Genomic DNA, 17,323 nt, shown 5'->3' with positions numbered 1-17,323 from the left:
TGTGTGTGTGTGTGTGTGTGTGTGTGTGTGTGTGTGTGTGTGTTGGCGTGAGGGAGTGGGGAGGTGGGTGTAACCTTAGTATCAGTATTAGACTTCTGCACACAACAACAAAAATAATCTAAAAAAGACAAATTAAATCACTCTATAATCAATATCAAGGCATTCCGGCAAAATCGGGTGCACATGCCTGAAACTTAAATTTACCTTGAAAGTGGCCCAAAGCAAGATTTTCCTCTACAGCAGTTAAATCAATTAGATTTTGCTCAACTTACCAAAACTGACCACTAATCAGTCACATAATCATGCTAGAAATAGGCCAACGTCAAGCCAAATGTTGACTTCAAACATTACTAACCCATTCTTTCTGCCTTGATCAGGGAGCCCTCGCCGAGACGTGGTGACGTGCACAAAGTTGCAAAACACAAGCGTGGCCCACTTCTTCAGCTTGAGGTTTCTCTTACTCACAGCATACGCATTCATCACCACATCCAGCCCTGGAGAAAAAGGACCTCATTACGTCCTTACCGTTACACCAAGCTTCGAGTCCAAAACGAAACATATTCTGGTATAATCACAGAATGGTCTTTAATTTTTAATTTACAGTAAGTCAGCACAAGTATGGAACAGAAAAAAAGAACAATGACATATATTATTAGTTCATTGCACAAAAAGTTTAAACTTTAACCCTTGTCCTTCGTTTAGAGTCGGTACTTTTTTCAATGATCTCATAAAAGACACTGATGGAGACTGCACTTTACACTTGCACCATCACGTCATAGGGTGACAAGGGGAAATCGAAGCTCATGGTTTCATCATAATAACAATAAGTTAACGATAAGTGCTGCACAATGCAGGATTATCACTCAACTGACAAATCAAAAGACGGAAAATGCACATTATTATAAGACCACTAACAACACACATACACACACGTAACTCAAAAAAGACACTCACAAATTATCACATCCAAAATTTAAAGGCAGAGGAAAGCGTTGAACAAATTGCCTTCAGGCTTACTCTCTATCTGATGTTATACGGAATTCTTTAGGAAGGGAATTCAAAATTTTAAAGGCAAAGGAAGTAAAAGCTCTTCCACACAACTTGTTAGAATTCAAAGAGGGAACTCTCGAGATATTCTCTTTTAAAGATCTCAAAGGTCTTGATATTAGGTAAGACAATAAGGTTTTTAAGATATTGCAGTGCGCGGTAATAATTCTGTTGTCTCCTTATTCATGTTAAGGCAGAAACTGAAAGCTACATGATACACCTACAAGAAGCAGGAGGGGGAAAGCATTTGAGTGCAAAATGCCTTCTTTGACTTAAGTAAGTTTAGCCTGACAGAGATAAGACAAGCCTATCAACATAATAATGGTGGTATTTATCTCTGGAGTTTTTCCCACTATGTCGGAAGACTCTTTTTTGAGTTACAAACCCTGAAAGTGACTTACACATCACTAAAATGGTCATTATATCAAAAGAAATGAACCTACAGGTAAAGTAAAAAACCTCGAACATGAAAATAAAAAATTTTCGGGTATCTCGAACATAATGCTCGGTTCCGTTTCAGTCCCAATGTTTTCTTTGTATTGACTTCACTGAGTTCTCAAACACACAACACTCAAATCTCAAACAAATCCCCTTCGCATTCTCAACCAAAGACCCGGCTTTACAGCCTTTCTGGCCGCAAGTAGATGTTTCTTCGTTATTGTTACAGCCAAAACGTGGTCCTTGTCTCACCATGAGAGGCTGGAGGAAGAGGGGACGGGGAATGGGGGTTAGGGAGTGATGCTGACCGCACCGCACGACTGGCTCGCCAAGCGTGCAATAACGCTGTGGGATGCCTGCGGTGCAGATGGCTAGAGGCACAACTTTCCATAAACCAATGGGATGAGAGGAAAAAATGACGTAGAAGCCGGCTGTGCACACGTGAGATTTTCTGCTTTCCACTTTCATTTATCTTCTTGCTTTCACACCGTCAACATGTTCACCAAGGGAGCTACCCATGTCAATTGTTTTAATGTTTTTTATACCTCCCTTTATTTTCTCTATTTCTTTGTATTTGGGGTTTTCACGGACATGGCAAATTACACTGACAACGTAGTTTCTGCATGGAAAATTTCAAAATTCTATGCAGAATTTTACCCCCAAAATAACCAAATTCTGCAAGGATTGTGACCACTTCTTTTCCCATACTGTTTTAAATATATATATATATATATATAAGTACTGATTAATCATAAGCAGAGAAGTCACACTACAGACACAGTAAATAAAATTTTAAAACCCAGCAATTAGCAGCATACAATCGGTATTATTGTTTAGAGACACTATAGCGGTAATTTCAAAGTAGGTGAGCTGGCAGTTTGAGCTATGTCATTGATTGTTAGGAGGCGTTGTTTCTGAAGACAAAAAAGACAATCATGTTGTTTGAGAAGAAAAAAGTCCCAGGAAGATGGGCAGAATATGTAGGAGAATTATTTGAAGACCACCCCTACTACAGCCAATGAACAACAATGGTCCCAACATTCTAAAGTCAGAGGTAAAGTTCGCAATTAGAATTAGAAACACCCCAGAAGGAAAAGCCGCGGATGAAGAAGGCATAAACTTTACACTTACACAGAAAGAAATGCCAATCCACCGTCATCGATTTACAGGTGTGGTCAAGTACCACATTACATACGCACTATCAGAACAGTTTTCCGCCAAACACAAGTGTGCTTTTGGTAAACTGAAGCTGACGTTCAGCGGCATTTGTTTTCAACGCATTCTTTCCTTTCAAAAAATGTATCCATTTTTGCTGAAAGACAAATCTCGTCTCGCCGGTACTCCTCCTATACAGACCAGACCATCAATGATTTATTTATAGAGGCACCAGCCATCCATGTATCTTCCTCCTATACAATAGCCGCTACTAGCGCAAGCACAATAGAATCTAGATAGAAGGAAGTGCCACTTACTACAGTGTATTCAGGCCATTCCCAAAATATTAACTTTTTTTTTATGCACCGTAGAATTGCACATGGGCAGAGTTATCAATGTCATGCTCACACTGTGCCGGAATAACATAGGGAATAGGGGGAACTGCTGCTTTTTCTTTCCTCATCCTTACTATCGTCATTTTTCCTCTACTTCTTTTGTATGCATGTTTGTCACTCTCTTGTGAACTGCTAAATCTATTTCCAGGTTGCCTTGATTATGAAGGTCGAAGCAGACTTTGCACTGATGAGGCTAGAGAGGTGAGCAGAGTAAACCTGATTCCCTGTCTCTGTTGACATCCACCCCTTGGCGCTCATATGACCTACAGTACATATATGTAGTTGTGAGCTCCGTAAATCTTATTAATATGGGGTGACCACTATGGGTGGTATCGGCCGATCGGGCTGATCACCTGACTCGGTCACCTAAAAAACAAACGTGTTTGTTTTCAGTTTCTGGCGATCGAGAAGGGCGATCGGCCCGATCCAGCCGCAGTGGGTACCCCATTATAAAACAAACAAGAATCTAGATCTAGATCAATTTTGTTTCTCCCCCTCCCCCCTCCAAAAAAGAAGAGCTCTCTAATTTCCGGCTCCCGGTGAGAGGGAGATCACTCTAATGTCGTCAGCTCGCTTCAGTTTAATTTCCCCCCCCCCCCCCGCAATTCTACGTCTGAAAGTTTAATATAATAATGCCGCAAAATTTTTCGAAATTCTGCACACAAAAAAAATTCCGTGGGAAAACTACGACGTCAGACTACAGAAATTTTGAACACTGTTTCCAATCTTCGACAAATTCGAGTTACCCCTTTTTGACTGTATTTTGATAGTTCATCTAATAAAAGAACTCCAGGTAGAGAGAGACCTGTTTTTGGCAATTGCTGACAAATACTATAACATCTTTGTCGTCATAAAAGAAAGTGACCCAACTGCTGCCAACAGAGTACCGGCTGAGCGATTCCGTCTGCAAGCAGCTGAGAGTTGAGAGCTGCTTGCCGGAGATAAGGAGTTAAGGAGATGGAATGGCATGGGCCTCAACTCAGAATTTTTAAAAAGGAGGAGCTTTCTGCGTGATCGCGACAGAAGCCCATTTTCGCGAGACACCCACTATTATTATACTGTTGGACCCTAGAATGTTGAAATAAAAACCATCAATTTATCAAAGCAAGGTTATTTCATACCAGTTTGAGGGTTTGGAAGATAATTTCAAGTAAGAGTCACTTACCAAATATTTACAATCTTGATTACGTACAGAAAGTGGAGGCGCCTGGGGTCTTGCGCAACTTATTTATATTTTCCCTTCATCACATTCGCCTGCATATATAAACTATATTTAAATGAATCTTGTTTTGAGCCTGGGAAAAGGCTTAGAACCAGAAAATCGACTGTCATGAACCAGTCTGGGTGTAATGATTCATATAATAGACATGAAAGACAAAATTATAATGCTTAAACTCAAAGTAGAGTGATAACTTGAATAGCTCAAGTAAACCTATTCAGTGTCAGAGGTGTAAGAACTGTGGGAGGGCAAGATGCAGTGACACTGAAAATCTGCGAATCTTGAACAAAAAGCTAAAATAAAGAGACATAATTTACTGTCACCCATCCAATGAAAATGAAATGCGAACATTTGGGCCCCTGCCCTAAGTTTATTAACACGCTTACAATTTTAAGTAGTTATGACGGATGCTGATTATACACAAGGCATGCACTAACGCGCACTTTACTTTGCAGAGAGCTGTAGTAGAATTTCTTTTCTTTTTTTGTCCTCTGGTGTTGCGTCCAGCCCTTCCCCCCATCCCCGAGTGTATTTTTTTTTAAAATCAATAATCTCCCCCCATTCTGGAGTCCTGTACTTCAGAGTGCTCAGAACGCACGCAGGTTCATTGACCGGTCACAACGGCGAGCCCGACAAGACGCTTGTATAACTTTCTTTTCTTTTTTTTTTTTTGCCCCCACAAGCGACAGCACAGTGACGAACATTATTTTCATGGCGACGCCACGTTTGTAATGCGGAACCTGCAGGTTACAAAAGTTGCGTATTCAGAGTTTTACAGAAAAATTTCTGAGATCTCGATTTTCCGGTCGAGCCTCGGTGTCACATACAATTCCGCTTGCCGCCATAGCCGCCTATTCGCGTGAGACGTACTCTCAGACCAGGAAAAGCCGAATTAATATCACAATCGCAACCGGCAAAAACGAACTTAAAGACGTTATCGGATTAGGTTTTCAAATAATATTCGAGATCTTTGATGTATTTTCCCGTGTCTCAGCGATTTTTTTCATCAAATTCCCGGGTAATTCCCTAGGCCTGGCAGTCACTCTGCTCCCAGCAACTCTCTTTCTGATTGACCCGCTGCCGCGGTAGCGGAGTTTAGCGGAGGAAATGGCGGCAGCGGAAATCCGCTAAATAGCGGAATATTGAGACCCATGCAGGGCCAATAGACAAAAATCACGGCAACGATAAAGAAGTAGGACCTGCCAATGGCACCTTCCAACCACCCGCTGCCTTATGTGAACAGTGAGAAACCATGGGCATACCTTGAACGCGGTAGAAAAAGTTTTTCGCTTCTCGGCACATGTACAGACGGTTGACAAGAAGCTGCAAGCAAGATGAAATGATGTTCTGAAACAAAGAATTGTAAAAGGAAAGTTACAGTTCTTAGTATGGTAATCCATTCACCAGAAATTTCATACAACAGCACTTCACAATAATTCTCAGACTGTCTATTCCAAATCAAAACAATAGTTCCTCATGTGACATACAGTGCTGCAGCCTACTAGTACTAGCTTTATGACAGAACCAACTGATAGTACAAATGGATGTGAAGACTGACCCTCTTGGCACGGCCCATGAACCTGACTAAAGAATACGTTCAGTGTAAGCAGGCTTGTGATAGGTAGACACTGTTGTCTGCTCATCAATGCCAACCTCTCTTCCTTCTCCCCAACATAAACAAAGTATGCTGAAGCAGTGACGAAATATCTCATTGCCTCATCTCTAAATGGGTCGTCAGGTTTCTATTTTAGAAAGGTTCATAGTCATGCAAATTATTTTTTAAAATTCTGTTGCATTGCAAAAACGGCTTCTTAGGCAGAGAATGAACTTCGTAGAAAAGTAAGGATGTGATTTAAAAAAGCAGAAAACTTATTCCTACTAACCATGGCACATTAAAACTAACACATCCAGCTAAACCTAAAAGATTAGAGCCCATCCCCTTACATGCTCACTGGGTAAGAGCAAATGACCCCATAAGCTGCCAGACTTCTCATACAGAGGTAACTCACAAAAGAGGGACATTAGAACAAAGCAAAGTAATAAAAGGCTTTTAAGTTGCAGACTGTGACAAGACTGGGTGACAACCACTGTATTTCCCCGGGATACAGACTTAGAATTGCAACTGAAAAAAAGAAGATATCAGAGCACCCACCGACTATCTACACAGCAGGAGAAAACCAATATGAAATACAGAATATAGACGACAGACAGACCAGAAACAAGTAGGACTTACAGAAGAAAATTCCAGTCCCCGAGGAGAATGATAACAGAACTGCTTAACAACTGTGAAATTATATATTTACAGAATTGTCCGCTGGGCTGATGTCAGATAACCGCAGGCTTTTCTGACACACTTTGTCAGTCGTAGTCTCAGAGCGTTGGTTCTCCGCATGCTGTAATTGACGCTGCACACATCTATTCAAGACAACTGGAAAACACAAAATAAGCAAATATTAGACACTAATATTAAAACTGTGCTTCCTTACTCCAGATTGTCAGAAGTACCAACCACAACTTATACCATCAGGCCTCAGGAAAGGCATTATAAGCAGCAACAATTTAGTCACAAATCAGAACACTTGGAAATTTTCATCCAAATTATCAGTAACTTTAAAAAATTCTTTTTTTTTTTTAAATTAGGCACTCAGTGCTTACTAATTTTAAATATAAATATATACTAATTTGCATAAACCAAGCCAATGTAGGTATAACAAGTTAAAACTTTCGCCCCATCCAAAAGGTTTTGTATTTTCGCAGAACTAATTGGGGACTTCAGAAAGACAAAGAAAAACAAATCAGATTTTCTTGGAATACTTGGCAGGGCAGAAGAGCCAAAAGGGCAAACATCAACACATGAGCTGCAGGAACAGCAATACAACAACAACAACAACAGTCAATAATCACATACCTAAAGTAGCGAAGAGAATCTTGAGCCATTTCTTGCAACATTTCCTTGCCTTTCCCGTCACCAGTGTTGCAGCCAGGGAGAGTGCCTGACAACTTACATGGGGGTCAGGACTGTGGATCAGATCCGGAAACTGTGTCAAGAGGTCCAATTCCAGGAGCTGACTGCAGGTGTTGATACTGTTCCTAGAGAACAAATAAAAGTGGGACGCAGATAGAGGACTTTGTCGTCCTATGAGCTGGTGTTTGAGTAAAGAGAAACCCATCAACATAAAAGGGTCATTTTTTTTTTTTTATAGTAGAGGGTTTTACGGCGCTCGCAAATGCATGTGATAAGGTCATTTATGAGCGCCAATAAAAGGGTCATTCAGTGCTGGAAAAAACTAATACAGAAAAACAACAGAGGGAAAGAAAATATCATATAACCTACCAGTGGTGCCCTCCATGCTATAAAGAATAAATCCCTACTAGATAAAATGGGGCTCTAAGGTATATTTAGATAACTGACACCATTGTAATTACTGTTAAAGATTTTTTGGGAAAAAGTAGGACATCCAAAATTAAAGGCCCGATCAAACAATGCTTTTATTTATACCATCAAAACACTACACAAACACTCACCTGGAGACCAACATCAGAGAGGCAGCCGCCAATTCAACACCACGAGGATCCACAGGTGGTGGGTTAATACCTTGGGAGAGAGAAACAGCATATTTTGTCAGTATTCATACTTCACAGACAACTGAAATTTTATACGATATTCTCAAAACAAGAGAACTTTGTCACTGAATAAGATGTCATACACTTCAGGTGCTCTCTACATCATGATACATATTGTGCTGAACCTTCCATTTTAAGGGAGCAGGAAAAAAAATCACACCTCAAAGGAAAGGTGGAGTGTGGGAACACACAAACTGACAAGAAACAGTGTGCTTGGAAGTTCATTGGACCAATCCCAGAAAGCGAGCCAGGCCTCACACTCAGTCCATTTCCATAATTACAGAATGAATTCTGTTGGCCTTACCTATTTCCCTATGTAGCTGTACCCACCCTAAACAAAAAGACAAATTGAGTTTTGACTTCTTCAAAAGTAAGTGCAAACTAATTTAGTCTGTTTCAGTTGACATTATAATATTATAATCTCTTCTGCTAAGACATCTTGGTAAAACACAATATAAAATACAGTAGAACATGACTAGCGCAGGACCTTATCGGAATCCTCTTTTCTTTCTCCTATATGCAAACTCAATTGCTTATGCTTGGATATAGCGAGGAAAGGAAAGTCTCAAACTCGGATACAGCAGTTGAGCAGGAGAGATCGAGCGAACTTTAGCTGTGGGGGTGGGGGGGGGGGGGCTGTAGTCGGACTCCAAACAGGCAGTCAGCGGTGAGGCTTTGTGATTGGCTAGTCCAGTGATGAGTGAGGTGGGGCAGGCAGTAGGCCGAGAGAGAGAGATGGTGTGGAGTGCGGAGAGAGGCGTTACATGGACCACTCCAAAGGAGATGTAGATCTATACAGTAGAACATGACTATAGCGGCACCCGCTGCAGCGGGCCCTCACCGAAACCCCCCTTTTTAAAAATGCAAACTCATTCCTGTGCTCGGGTTTAACGGGGCAAGGAAAGGCCCGAACTTGGATACAGCGGGACTGACCGAGCGAGCTCTAGCTGAGGGGAAGGAGGTTGGGGGTGGGGGGCTGTAGGCGGGATCTAAACGGGCGGGATCTAAACGGGCAGTTAGCGGTGTGGAATTGTGATTGGCCAGTCCAGTGATGAGTGAGGTGGAGCAGGCGGCAGAGAGAGACGGTGCGGAGAGACGTATTACGTGAGCCACTCCAAAATGTAGTATACAGTGATGTGCCATAGCCTAGACACTCAGTACCGTACAGAATAAGAGCGTATAGGCCATAGCCCTAGGCTGGGCTATAAAGTAAAAGAAGAGGAGAGCGTGTAGTGCGTGATTCCTCAGGCATACGCACACATCCCCTTCACCAGTTCTACAGTGGGCCTTCCGGTACGATAGACAGCACATGCAACAAGATCGAGAAAAAGATGGCTTCCAACAAAGACTTAATGAAACGCTTCTCACTCGAATTAAAGGCTGAGATAATAAACGAAGTTGACAAGAAAAGGAAGACTAATCTAAAGTGCAAATTTTATCAATATTGAAGGGAGGTAATCATGTGGATTTTAAGAAAATTTTCGGTAATCTCCCCTTTGCATTCCCATAGCAGTCCCGCAATAGCCGTGTTCTTCTGTACATCAGAGATAATATACCCTAAGGACCTTACATTACAACAACTGTATAACCTCCCTATATACCCTAAACTAAGATGTTCCACTTGTCCAATTTTGTGAGGTACAACGACGCCCAGCGCCACCTAGCGGCGAGCATGTGACAGTGTGTAAACATGGCGAGTGAAACGCAATGCCTGTCGGCCTATACTGGCCAGTTCTGTTCAGCGATGGGCTGTTCTAATTCCGGAGGAAACACCCAAACCACTGTCTTTCTTCAGATTCCCAAAGGACCAAGAAAGGAAAGACAATGAGAAATTGATTTTTTAGTGTAGAGTCTAGATTAGAGTTAAACTACTAGAGAGGGGTCTATCAGAGTTCAGCCTGTAAGCTTTGTTTACAATTTGCATCCGTGACTAGGACCAATGCTTTACTCTGTACTTTTTGTACGGGCCCATTCCATTAGGTGTAGATCTAGAATCTAGATGTAAATGTTATATATATAAAGAGAGAGAGAGAGAGAGAGAGAGAGAGAGTTTGTAATATCGAGTTAATAAGACATACTTCTATGTTGTATTCTCTCTCTCTCTCTCTCTCTTCTTCTGTTGCAGCGTTCCTCGGTGTATCTAATACTAATTGACACTATCTTTTGAATTCTTATAATACATACTCCCAGAGATCCTGTCATCACTACTTAATGACTTATACTATCTCATCAATACTATCAATAACATTGTATTGGACAGATTCTAGGCCTAGACTTCGTGAGTCACTGTCTAGGGCTAGATTTGCATTTAGTGGATCATGAGCCTATGCACCCGGTACCAGTATATCCTCTGATCTTATCACTCCTTAGCGAAGTCAGACTATTTTTAAACCTAATGTTTTTCTTTTAAAATAATTTAGATCTTGATAAATTATCGGAATACGTTGATCAATACTTTAGTTTAGTAGATAGATCTAATAATTATTTAGATCTAGATAAGAATGGGGCCTAGAGTAGGATTAACTAGGACGCTCTCATTCTATCCAACAAGCCCTTGCCAAGTCATCAGGGCTCAGTCACACGCTCGCTGGGGGCGTGACCTATTTTACGCTGGTTACATATTTTTAGAGTCTAGGGAAAGGTGCAGCTGTAGCATCTTACCGTAGGGTACAGTATCTTTGATTACATGACTCTTCTTGCCATTTTGTCACAAGGGGGGCATTCAGGAAAAAAACCACTGTGGGCTATCCAACCATAGCCAGACAACGTAAACGACCACAATTACTCACCTTTTAAACGAACGAGCGAGACTGTTGCTGGGATCTCCTCCAGAGTGAGATGCGAAGGCAGAGCATAGACGCAGTGGATTGGCACTTTTCTCATGACTCCACTGTCCACCCCAAACACCGTGACCACACCCCCAGCTGCCTCCACAACCCGAGCACGAAAAACGTCTCGCTCCGATGGAGACTGTGCCTCCACAACCACCACATCATCAGGGTGTGGCTTGGCTTTCTTCAATGAAGGAAGATCTTTCTTGAGCGACGACGAGATAGCAGATGCTGTTTTTATTGTGTCATCACCAAGCAAAGCCCACAGGAAGTTTCCATTGACAACACTTGTCACACAACAACTCTTCCATTTCAGGGCTGTGAGTTCCAAACTGGCTGTGGGTGATTCAGGGGCATTTTTGGTCCCATTTTTCCGCCATTCTGAATGCGCTCCTACTTCCCCAAGATCAAGCCCTTTCTCCCAAGCAACTTTCTCTTTAATAAGTCTCTTGTGTAGGTCACTATCAGGGTTCAAACTTCCGTCTCTAATCGTTACATACCAAACACTTCTGCTTTTCAACTGAACATCTTTCACTTTCATGAAAGCAGGTTTGTAAAATAACAGTTCCCCCTGTGCATTGATAGGGCTGTCCCAGTTGGCTGATACCTTCATATCAAATCCATAGGACCTGACAATGTCTTTCAAAGCCATTGTGAACGAAGGTCCAAACTGATAAAAGCTTTGGAAATTGTTCATCGAAGCATCACGATGCATAGTCAAATATCCTAACAGGCATTGCAGAAAACTCTCATCCAGAAACTTGTAGTGGTGAATACTATAAATTGAGCAAAATTCATAAATGCATTTCAAAGCAAGGGTTGTTTGCAGAGGCACCCTTACAGCGGTCGAATCTTCTGAAAGATCTAAAGAACCTTGAGGAGACTTAGGTTTAAGCAGGGATTCTATTTGCTCTACACTTCCATGAAAATATTCATTCCGTCTGCTCAGAATACCAACCAACTGCTTCACAACGCCATTATCAATGGCAGCCTTTCGAAATCCTTCGTCTTTGTCTTTGTTGCATAGGTCTGACACCATAGCCATGCCTGAAACGGAGACCATTGATGACCAATTCGAGAAACTCAATACCTTGAACAAGTACTGAGACACATCAGCATACTTTGACTTTGACTTTGACTTTGACTTCGATGCCGACATGACGTCTGTCAAATCTGAAATAAATGAAAAACTTAATTTTCACAACCATATTTTTACATATATTATAATTGAGAACAAAATAGAGTTTTTTTTAGAAATAATCAAACATAAATTACAACAGGTAGAGTCACGCCCGCCTTTGAAGTAAGTTTACCATGACAGACACCAGTACCAATAGCAACCGTTCATTGACGCCTCTTCCTATACTGTTATTCCATGCACAGTAATCCCTGTCCAACACCGCCAGGAATACAGTGAAACTCGGACTCAACCAGGTCGCCGGGCCTGACCTAAAATCTCGTTGAATCCGAGTGTTCGTTATAGCAAACATAAGGTTTTTGTGTAGATGATTACAGGCACTGAGCAAGTAATGTATAAAGAAAAGTAAAAAGTGGTGCCTGAAATGCCAGCATAGTATAAGCTGTGCAAAAGAAGACCGATTCGTTTAAATGCACACCTGTGTCATCTTGATTGTTTGCCAAAAAGTTGTGTGGCTGTGTAAAGCCTAGCTACCCCCGGGGCAGTGAAGTGTCTTTAGGCCATTCCCAAAGGGGGGACATTAACATGTTCTTATGCACAGTAGAATAGTAAAACTAAATGGGCTGATTTATCAATGTCAAGCTCATAACAGTGCAGTTATCAAGGAACCCCTGAAAGAGCAGGTCACAAGAGTGTAACAAACATACAAAATTTAAGAAGTAGAGGACAAATGACGACAGTAAGGATGAGAAAAGAAAAAACACGTTCCCCTATGGGAAAGGCCTAAAGACACCTCAGCCAGTGGTTTTAAATGTTTGAATTGTTTTCTCTTGTGTTGTTTTGTTTGTGAATAACAATGATGCAGGGGGTGTTTGAGTCTTGGCAGCATTCGTTTTATAAAAAGCTCTCAGGATAGGTGACGAACCAAACAACAGCCAGTTGGCAATGAGATCAAGAGATGAGAAGATGGCAATGGACTGAGTAACAACTTACAAAGACAAGGCCTAAGACGCAGCCCCCAAGAAAAGAGAAAGAAAGGGAGGCCGAGATCCAGCAAGGAGCAAGATTTAGAGGCAGAATGCAGGCATGGGACACGGCTGGATTTGGAGAAGATTGACCAGAACAGAGGCAGGTGAAGAGTCCTTAACAGTATTTGGTGCACTATACGCAATACCAGAGAGAAAGAGGTGAATGAAGACGATGGTGACAATTTCGATGGAAAGTAAAATAATACCAAAGTCAAAGTTGTGAGTTTCAAATTATATTTGAGTCTGCAGCTGCACCAAAATGTGTTTTGTTCATGCTTTTACTGTTTGTTGTTTATAGATTGTATGTTACAGTATCATTGATTCAGTGTTGTCAAAGTCAAAGACGGATAAAAATCTGAATCTGAAATCATGTATTTCCATTTCGATTCAACCAAAATTAAGTTTTCGTGGCCATAAAAATGAATTGAGTGTTTCAGCAGTTAAAAATACATTGGTTTAACCCTTAACACTTTGCCACCTCATCTCGCCGATTGATGATTTCTTTGGATTTTCCCTAAAATATGATGGCAGTGTTAAAAGTAGTGCATATCTGCCTGTGGGAGGGAAAGTATTTAAGTTAACCATACTATTTTACTTACAGTCCAGTCTCAATACTCTCACGTATGTGTACAAAATTCTATTAAAGCACTTTTCTTTTTCATTCTTATCTGCTTTTTAACATGAATTTTTACCACACCCACAGCAAATTATTAGTTTATGAGATAGGCCTATAATACATTAGTCTCTGCCACAAGGTCCCACAGCCTACAATACCGGTTCGCTGAAGGTCCCGCTGTTCAAGAAAACAGAACTTTTGCAACACATTAGTCACCCCGAAGATCTCGCTCCGAAGCTAAGATCCCATATTTCAGATCATAATTCAAGGAACAAAAATCTGGGTTGGTGCAGCCGATCAGACAAGCAGCAGTAAAAATAAGCGATCATTGTACTTCCCATTGTGTTACACAGATCATCCACCCTCATGAAAGTGACCACATCTCCGTTGTTCATCTCAATGAAACGGTACACAATGTTGGCCCCATTCGGGATCATACCGACGTATGAACATGTTCATTTGTTTTCTCCCAACATCACACTTGCACCCGAGCACTCCATGTGAACTTTCATCACAAACTCAAACTGAATGGGTAGGGTCTACACGTCCACGTCAGACGGGATCACATCGAACTGTGAACTACTGCGCTTTTATTTCCCTGACCACTGCAGCAGTTGACTCTGCACCACAATTTGCTAGACAGACTGAATTTGAATATTCGTGCGGTCCAATTGAATAATAATTTCCTACTTTCCAACCTCTAGGACTGACTTACATTTGATCATATTGTCTTGCTCAAACAAGTTCTATTTATAACATCACTTAGTCACTAGTTGCGTCTGTTTGTTTGCTGGGTTTTTTTTTCAATTTCACTGACCATTTCCACCTACTTTCAGTAAGTATATATATTCAAATGCTTTGTATTACGTTATTAGTAATAAATGGCCTAATTTGTCAAATACTAGATATATGTTATTCAATATGATGTTTTGCATTAGCACTGAAGTGTTTTATCATATTAGCAGAAAGTGCTCAAAATGTACTCATGTACTTTTTAAAAACTTGTACTCAAGTACATTTTACAGGATTTAAGTACTTTTACTGTTCATATTTTAGATTGTACTTAAATTTGTACTTAAAAAGTACCTTTTAAAAAATACTTTAACAGCTCTGATTGAGTAGACGTTTTACAGCACTATTGACACAATTTTGGTCATGATTTAAGCGCCAGTCTCTGTCTATATGTTTTGCTCCTCTCCCCTTTACCTCCAAAATTCATATTTCCATCTCTGACAGAGTTCTCCTGCCTTTGTCATCACCACGCACCATCGAGTTTTGCCCACACCAATTAAAATTCAGTCTATCTACATACAGTCGAACCTGCCCTGACGGCCACCTCTATAAGACAGCCACCTGTACAAACGGCCACTTTCCATTTCCCCCCTTGCGGTTTTTCTATATAATTTAACTGTGTACAACGGGCACCTGTCCAACGCAGCCGCGGACACCTTATTTTAACACACAACCCCTATCACACTGAGCAATAAAACCTGTCTTAGACGGCCACCTTAGTGACTCCATTTCGTTTAGTAATAAATTGTGCATTGCCCCCCTGCGTTGAGGGCGAGCCGTCATAATTCAATCCCCTGTCGTTGTTGTTAGGTAGTCCCTCCAACAGATCATGTTGCGTAGGCCCTTCCCACTGTTTGTTGACCAATAGCTACCAATCTTCAGCTGCTGGTGAGGAAAGCGTGTGATCCCTCATAACCCATAAACCCCGCCCAAAACTTAAACACAAATCGTAAGTTTGTTTGTTTTGTAAAGTGTTTTACGGCGCTCGCAACTGCATAGGTCATATGAGCGCGCGGGACACACCTAATATTTTCAGTTAGTAGGAAATTTTGAATTTTGCCCGAGTGGCGGCCGAAGCCTACTCTTATCGATTTTATATCACCAAGGGATCTTTAACGTGCGCAACTTGCACACGGGCCCTCCGAGATTTTTCGCCCTTGTCCGAGAAGACTAGGTGTAGATGATCTTTCCTACCAGAAGATCAGGGGTGTGGCAGAAAGACAGCAGTAAGGAGGAGCCAAGGAGTAGCAGTAGAAAGGCTGCAGAAAGAGTCAGGAGCCCAGAGGAGGGGGCAAAGGAGGTGAGGGGGTGGGGGCAGAAAGTGGAATTGAAAGCAGACAACAGAACATTGCTAGAGAGCAGGAAAGGAGGTGAAAGGAGACAATTTTAGAGAAGAAAATTTTTCGGTCGCTACCCGGATTCGAACCCGGGACCTTTGAATGAGAGGCCAACACCTAAACCTCTAGACTCTAGGCCACGAGAGCCCCCCAAAATCGTAAGTGAGATGAGTGGTCACTGTTAACCCAGTCTGTAACAAAGTAACAAAGGACGTCAACATGAACTTGTGACAAACGTCGTTCGTTCTCCGAGTGGTAGCGACCCATGAGTTTGTTTTTACATGTATGGCACTCAGTCTTCCTTGTCTGATACATTTCGTTTTATTGTCACCCTTGTGCAAAATCAGCAACAAAATACAAACCACCACCAACAAAAACAACAACAATGCGGCTACTTTCGATTGGGACCCCTGATAGGAATTATTTGTTTTCTTCATCTTGATCAGTCCTGCCTAAGACAGCCACCTGTCTTATACGGCCACTTTTCTCCTTGACAATGGGTGGCCGTCTTACACAGAGTATCTTACAAATTCAGGAGTAAAGACAACAAGAACTGGGAAGGACTTCCCATCAAACACAATAAAGAGGCCTAGACCCCTACCCCTACCCCAAGCCCTCAATTCTGCTGTCTCATAGTGGTCGCTCGTTACGGAAGTCCTCCCAAGAACTGTTGCAGCGGTCAGGAAAGGAGAGGACTTCCCATCACAGTTGAAGGCCGATCATCTACACACCCAGCGTGAGATGTGATCATGCAAGTTCAGGTGTCCAGAGAGCTCAAAATGCCTCAGACTCGGAGCGCCCGCAACGATGTTTTGGGAAAACAACAAATTAGCCCCTAAATATCTAGACTCTAGATTCTAGGTTTAGATCTAGATTTAGATCTAGACTATAGACATAAAATTGAAGGATGAAAGCCACGCCTTCGCGAATAGGTTCACGAAATTGGTCTTCTATTTCACCACATTACATAACGAAACAAGCGACGGGTGGTTCATATTGGGTAATGGTTCGTATGGGGTCCAACCACTCTAGACTAGGCTAGAGATATAATAAACTTACGTAGCAGGACTTCTTCGACAGGATCCATGGCATGGGCATGACATGGGCCACGCGTTACAAAGTATTAGTATTATTTGTTGTGGGAACTGTTACTGGCATCCTCGATTGTGACTGACTGACGACAGACCGCCGGCACAAAGAATCAGAATGACACTGAGTAAGAGTAGATATAAATCTAGATCTAGTGCAGAGATCTAGATCTATGTGTAAAGCGTAAAATGCGGTGTGCTCGTGCGCCCGAGCGAGAAAAGTAAACAAAACTAGGCTATAGATGTCCAGGCTATTATACAGCCACAGACGAGGAGGGGGGGTAGGCTAACAACAATCGAGTCACCTCTTGACGTCTTGTTTACTATACTTGGCTTACTTACCTATGGGAACTTTTGTTTACTTTCCATTCAAGTAGATCTAGAATCTAGATCTAGATAGATCTAAATCTAGTAAAGATCTACTAGATCTAGCTGCGGTCAATTTTAAGTTGAAAGAGGAGAGTAGAACTTCTAGTCTAGGCAAAGTTTAAAAAAAAAAGGAAATAGGGCCTAGTGCCTTGAAACTTGCGGCCGCATGTGTCCAAGACCTTGACACTTGACACTTGGCATTGACCTAGATTCCAACTTGGCAACTAGTAGCCAGTACTAACCAGG

The 17,323-nt window shown here is 41.7% G+C and overlaps 1 protein-coding gene across 3 annotated transcripts in view; it reads right to left on the bottom strand.

Moving 5' to 3' along the window:
• LOC101856162 overlaps window positions 1-17,202 on the bottom strand; it is a 35,046-nt gene extending 17,844 nt beyond the window's left edge. For 2 of the 3 annotated variants that reach the window (XM_013079327.1, XM_005092560.2), the window contains exons 1-7: window positions 16,680-16,743; window positions 10,668-11,882; window positions 7,780-7,849; window positions 7,163-7,344; window positions 6,558-6,682; window positions 5,517-5,601; window positions 356-494 (exon numbers count right to left, since the gene is read on the bottom strand). In XM_013079327.1, the coding sequence (XP_012934781.1) occupies window positions 356-494; window positions 5,517-5,601; window positions 6,558-6,682; window positions 7,163-7,344; window positions 7,780-7,849; window positions 10,668-11,882; window positions 16,680-16,707 (1,844 nt within the window). In that variant the 5' untranslated portion in view covers window positions 16,708-16,743. Of the gene's footprint in view, window positions 1-355; window positions 495-5,516; window positions 5,602-6,557; window positions 6,683-7,162; window positions 7,345-7,779; window positions 7,850-10,667; window positions 11,883-16,679; window positions 16,744-17,050 lie in introns of those variants that run through there. The other variant, XM_013079328.2, reaches the window with a different exon arrangement.
• Window positions 17,203-17,323: the final 121 nt, after the last annotated feature.

Source organism: Aplysia californica, unplaced genomic scaffold (genome assembly GCF_000002075.1).
Source record: "Aplysia californica isolate F4 #8 unplaced genomic scaffold, AplCal3.0 scaffold00048, whole genome shotgun sequence".
In the NCBI taxonomy this organism is placed as follows: domain Eukaryota; kingdom Metazoa; phylum Mollusca; class Gastropoda; order Aplysiida; family Aplysiidae; genus Aplysia; species Aplysia californica.
Note: the sequence above shows the minus strand (reverse complement) of the source record. Positions and strands in the feature narration are given on the sequence as shown.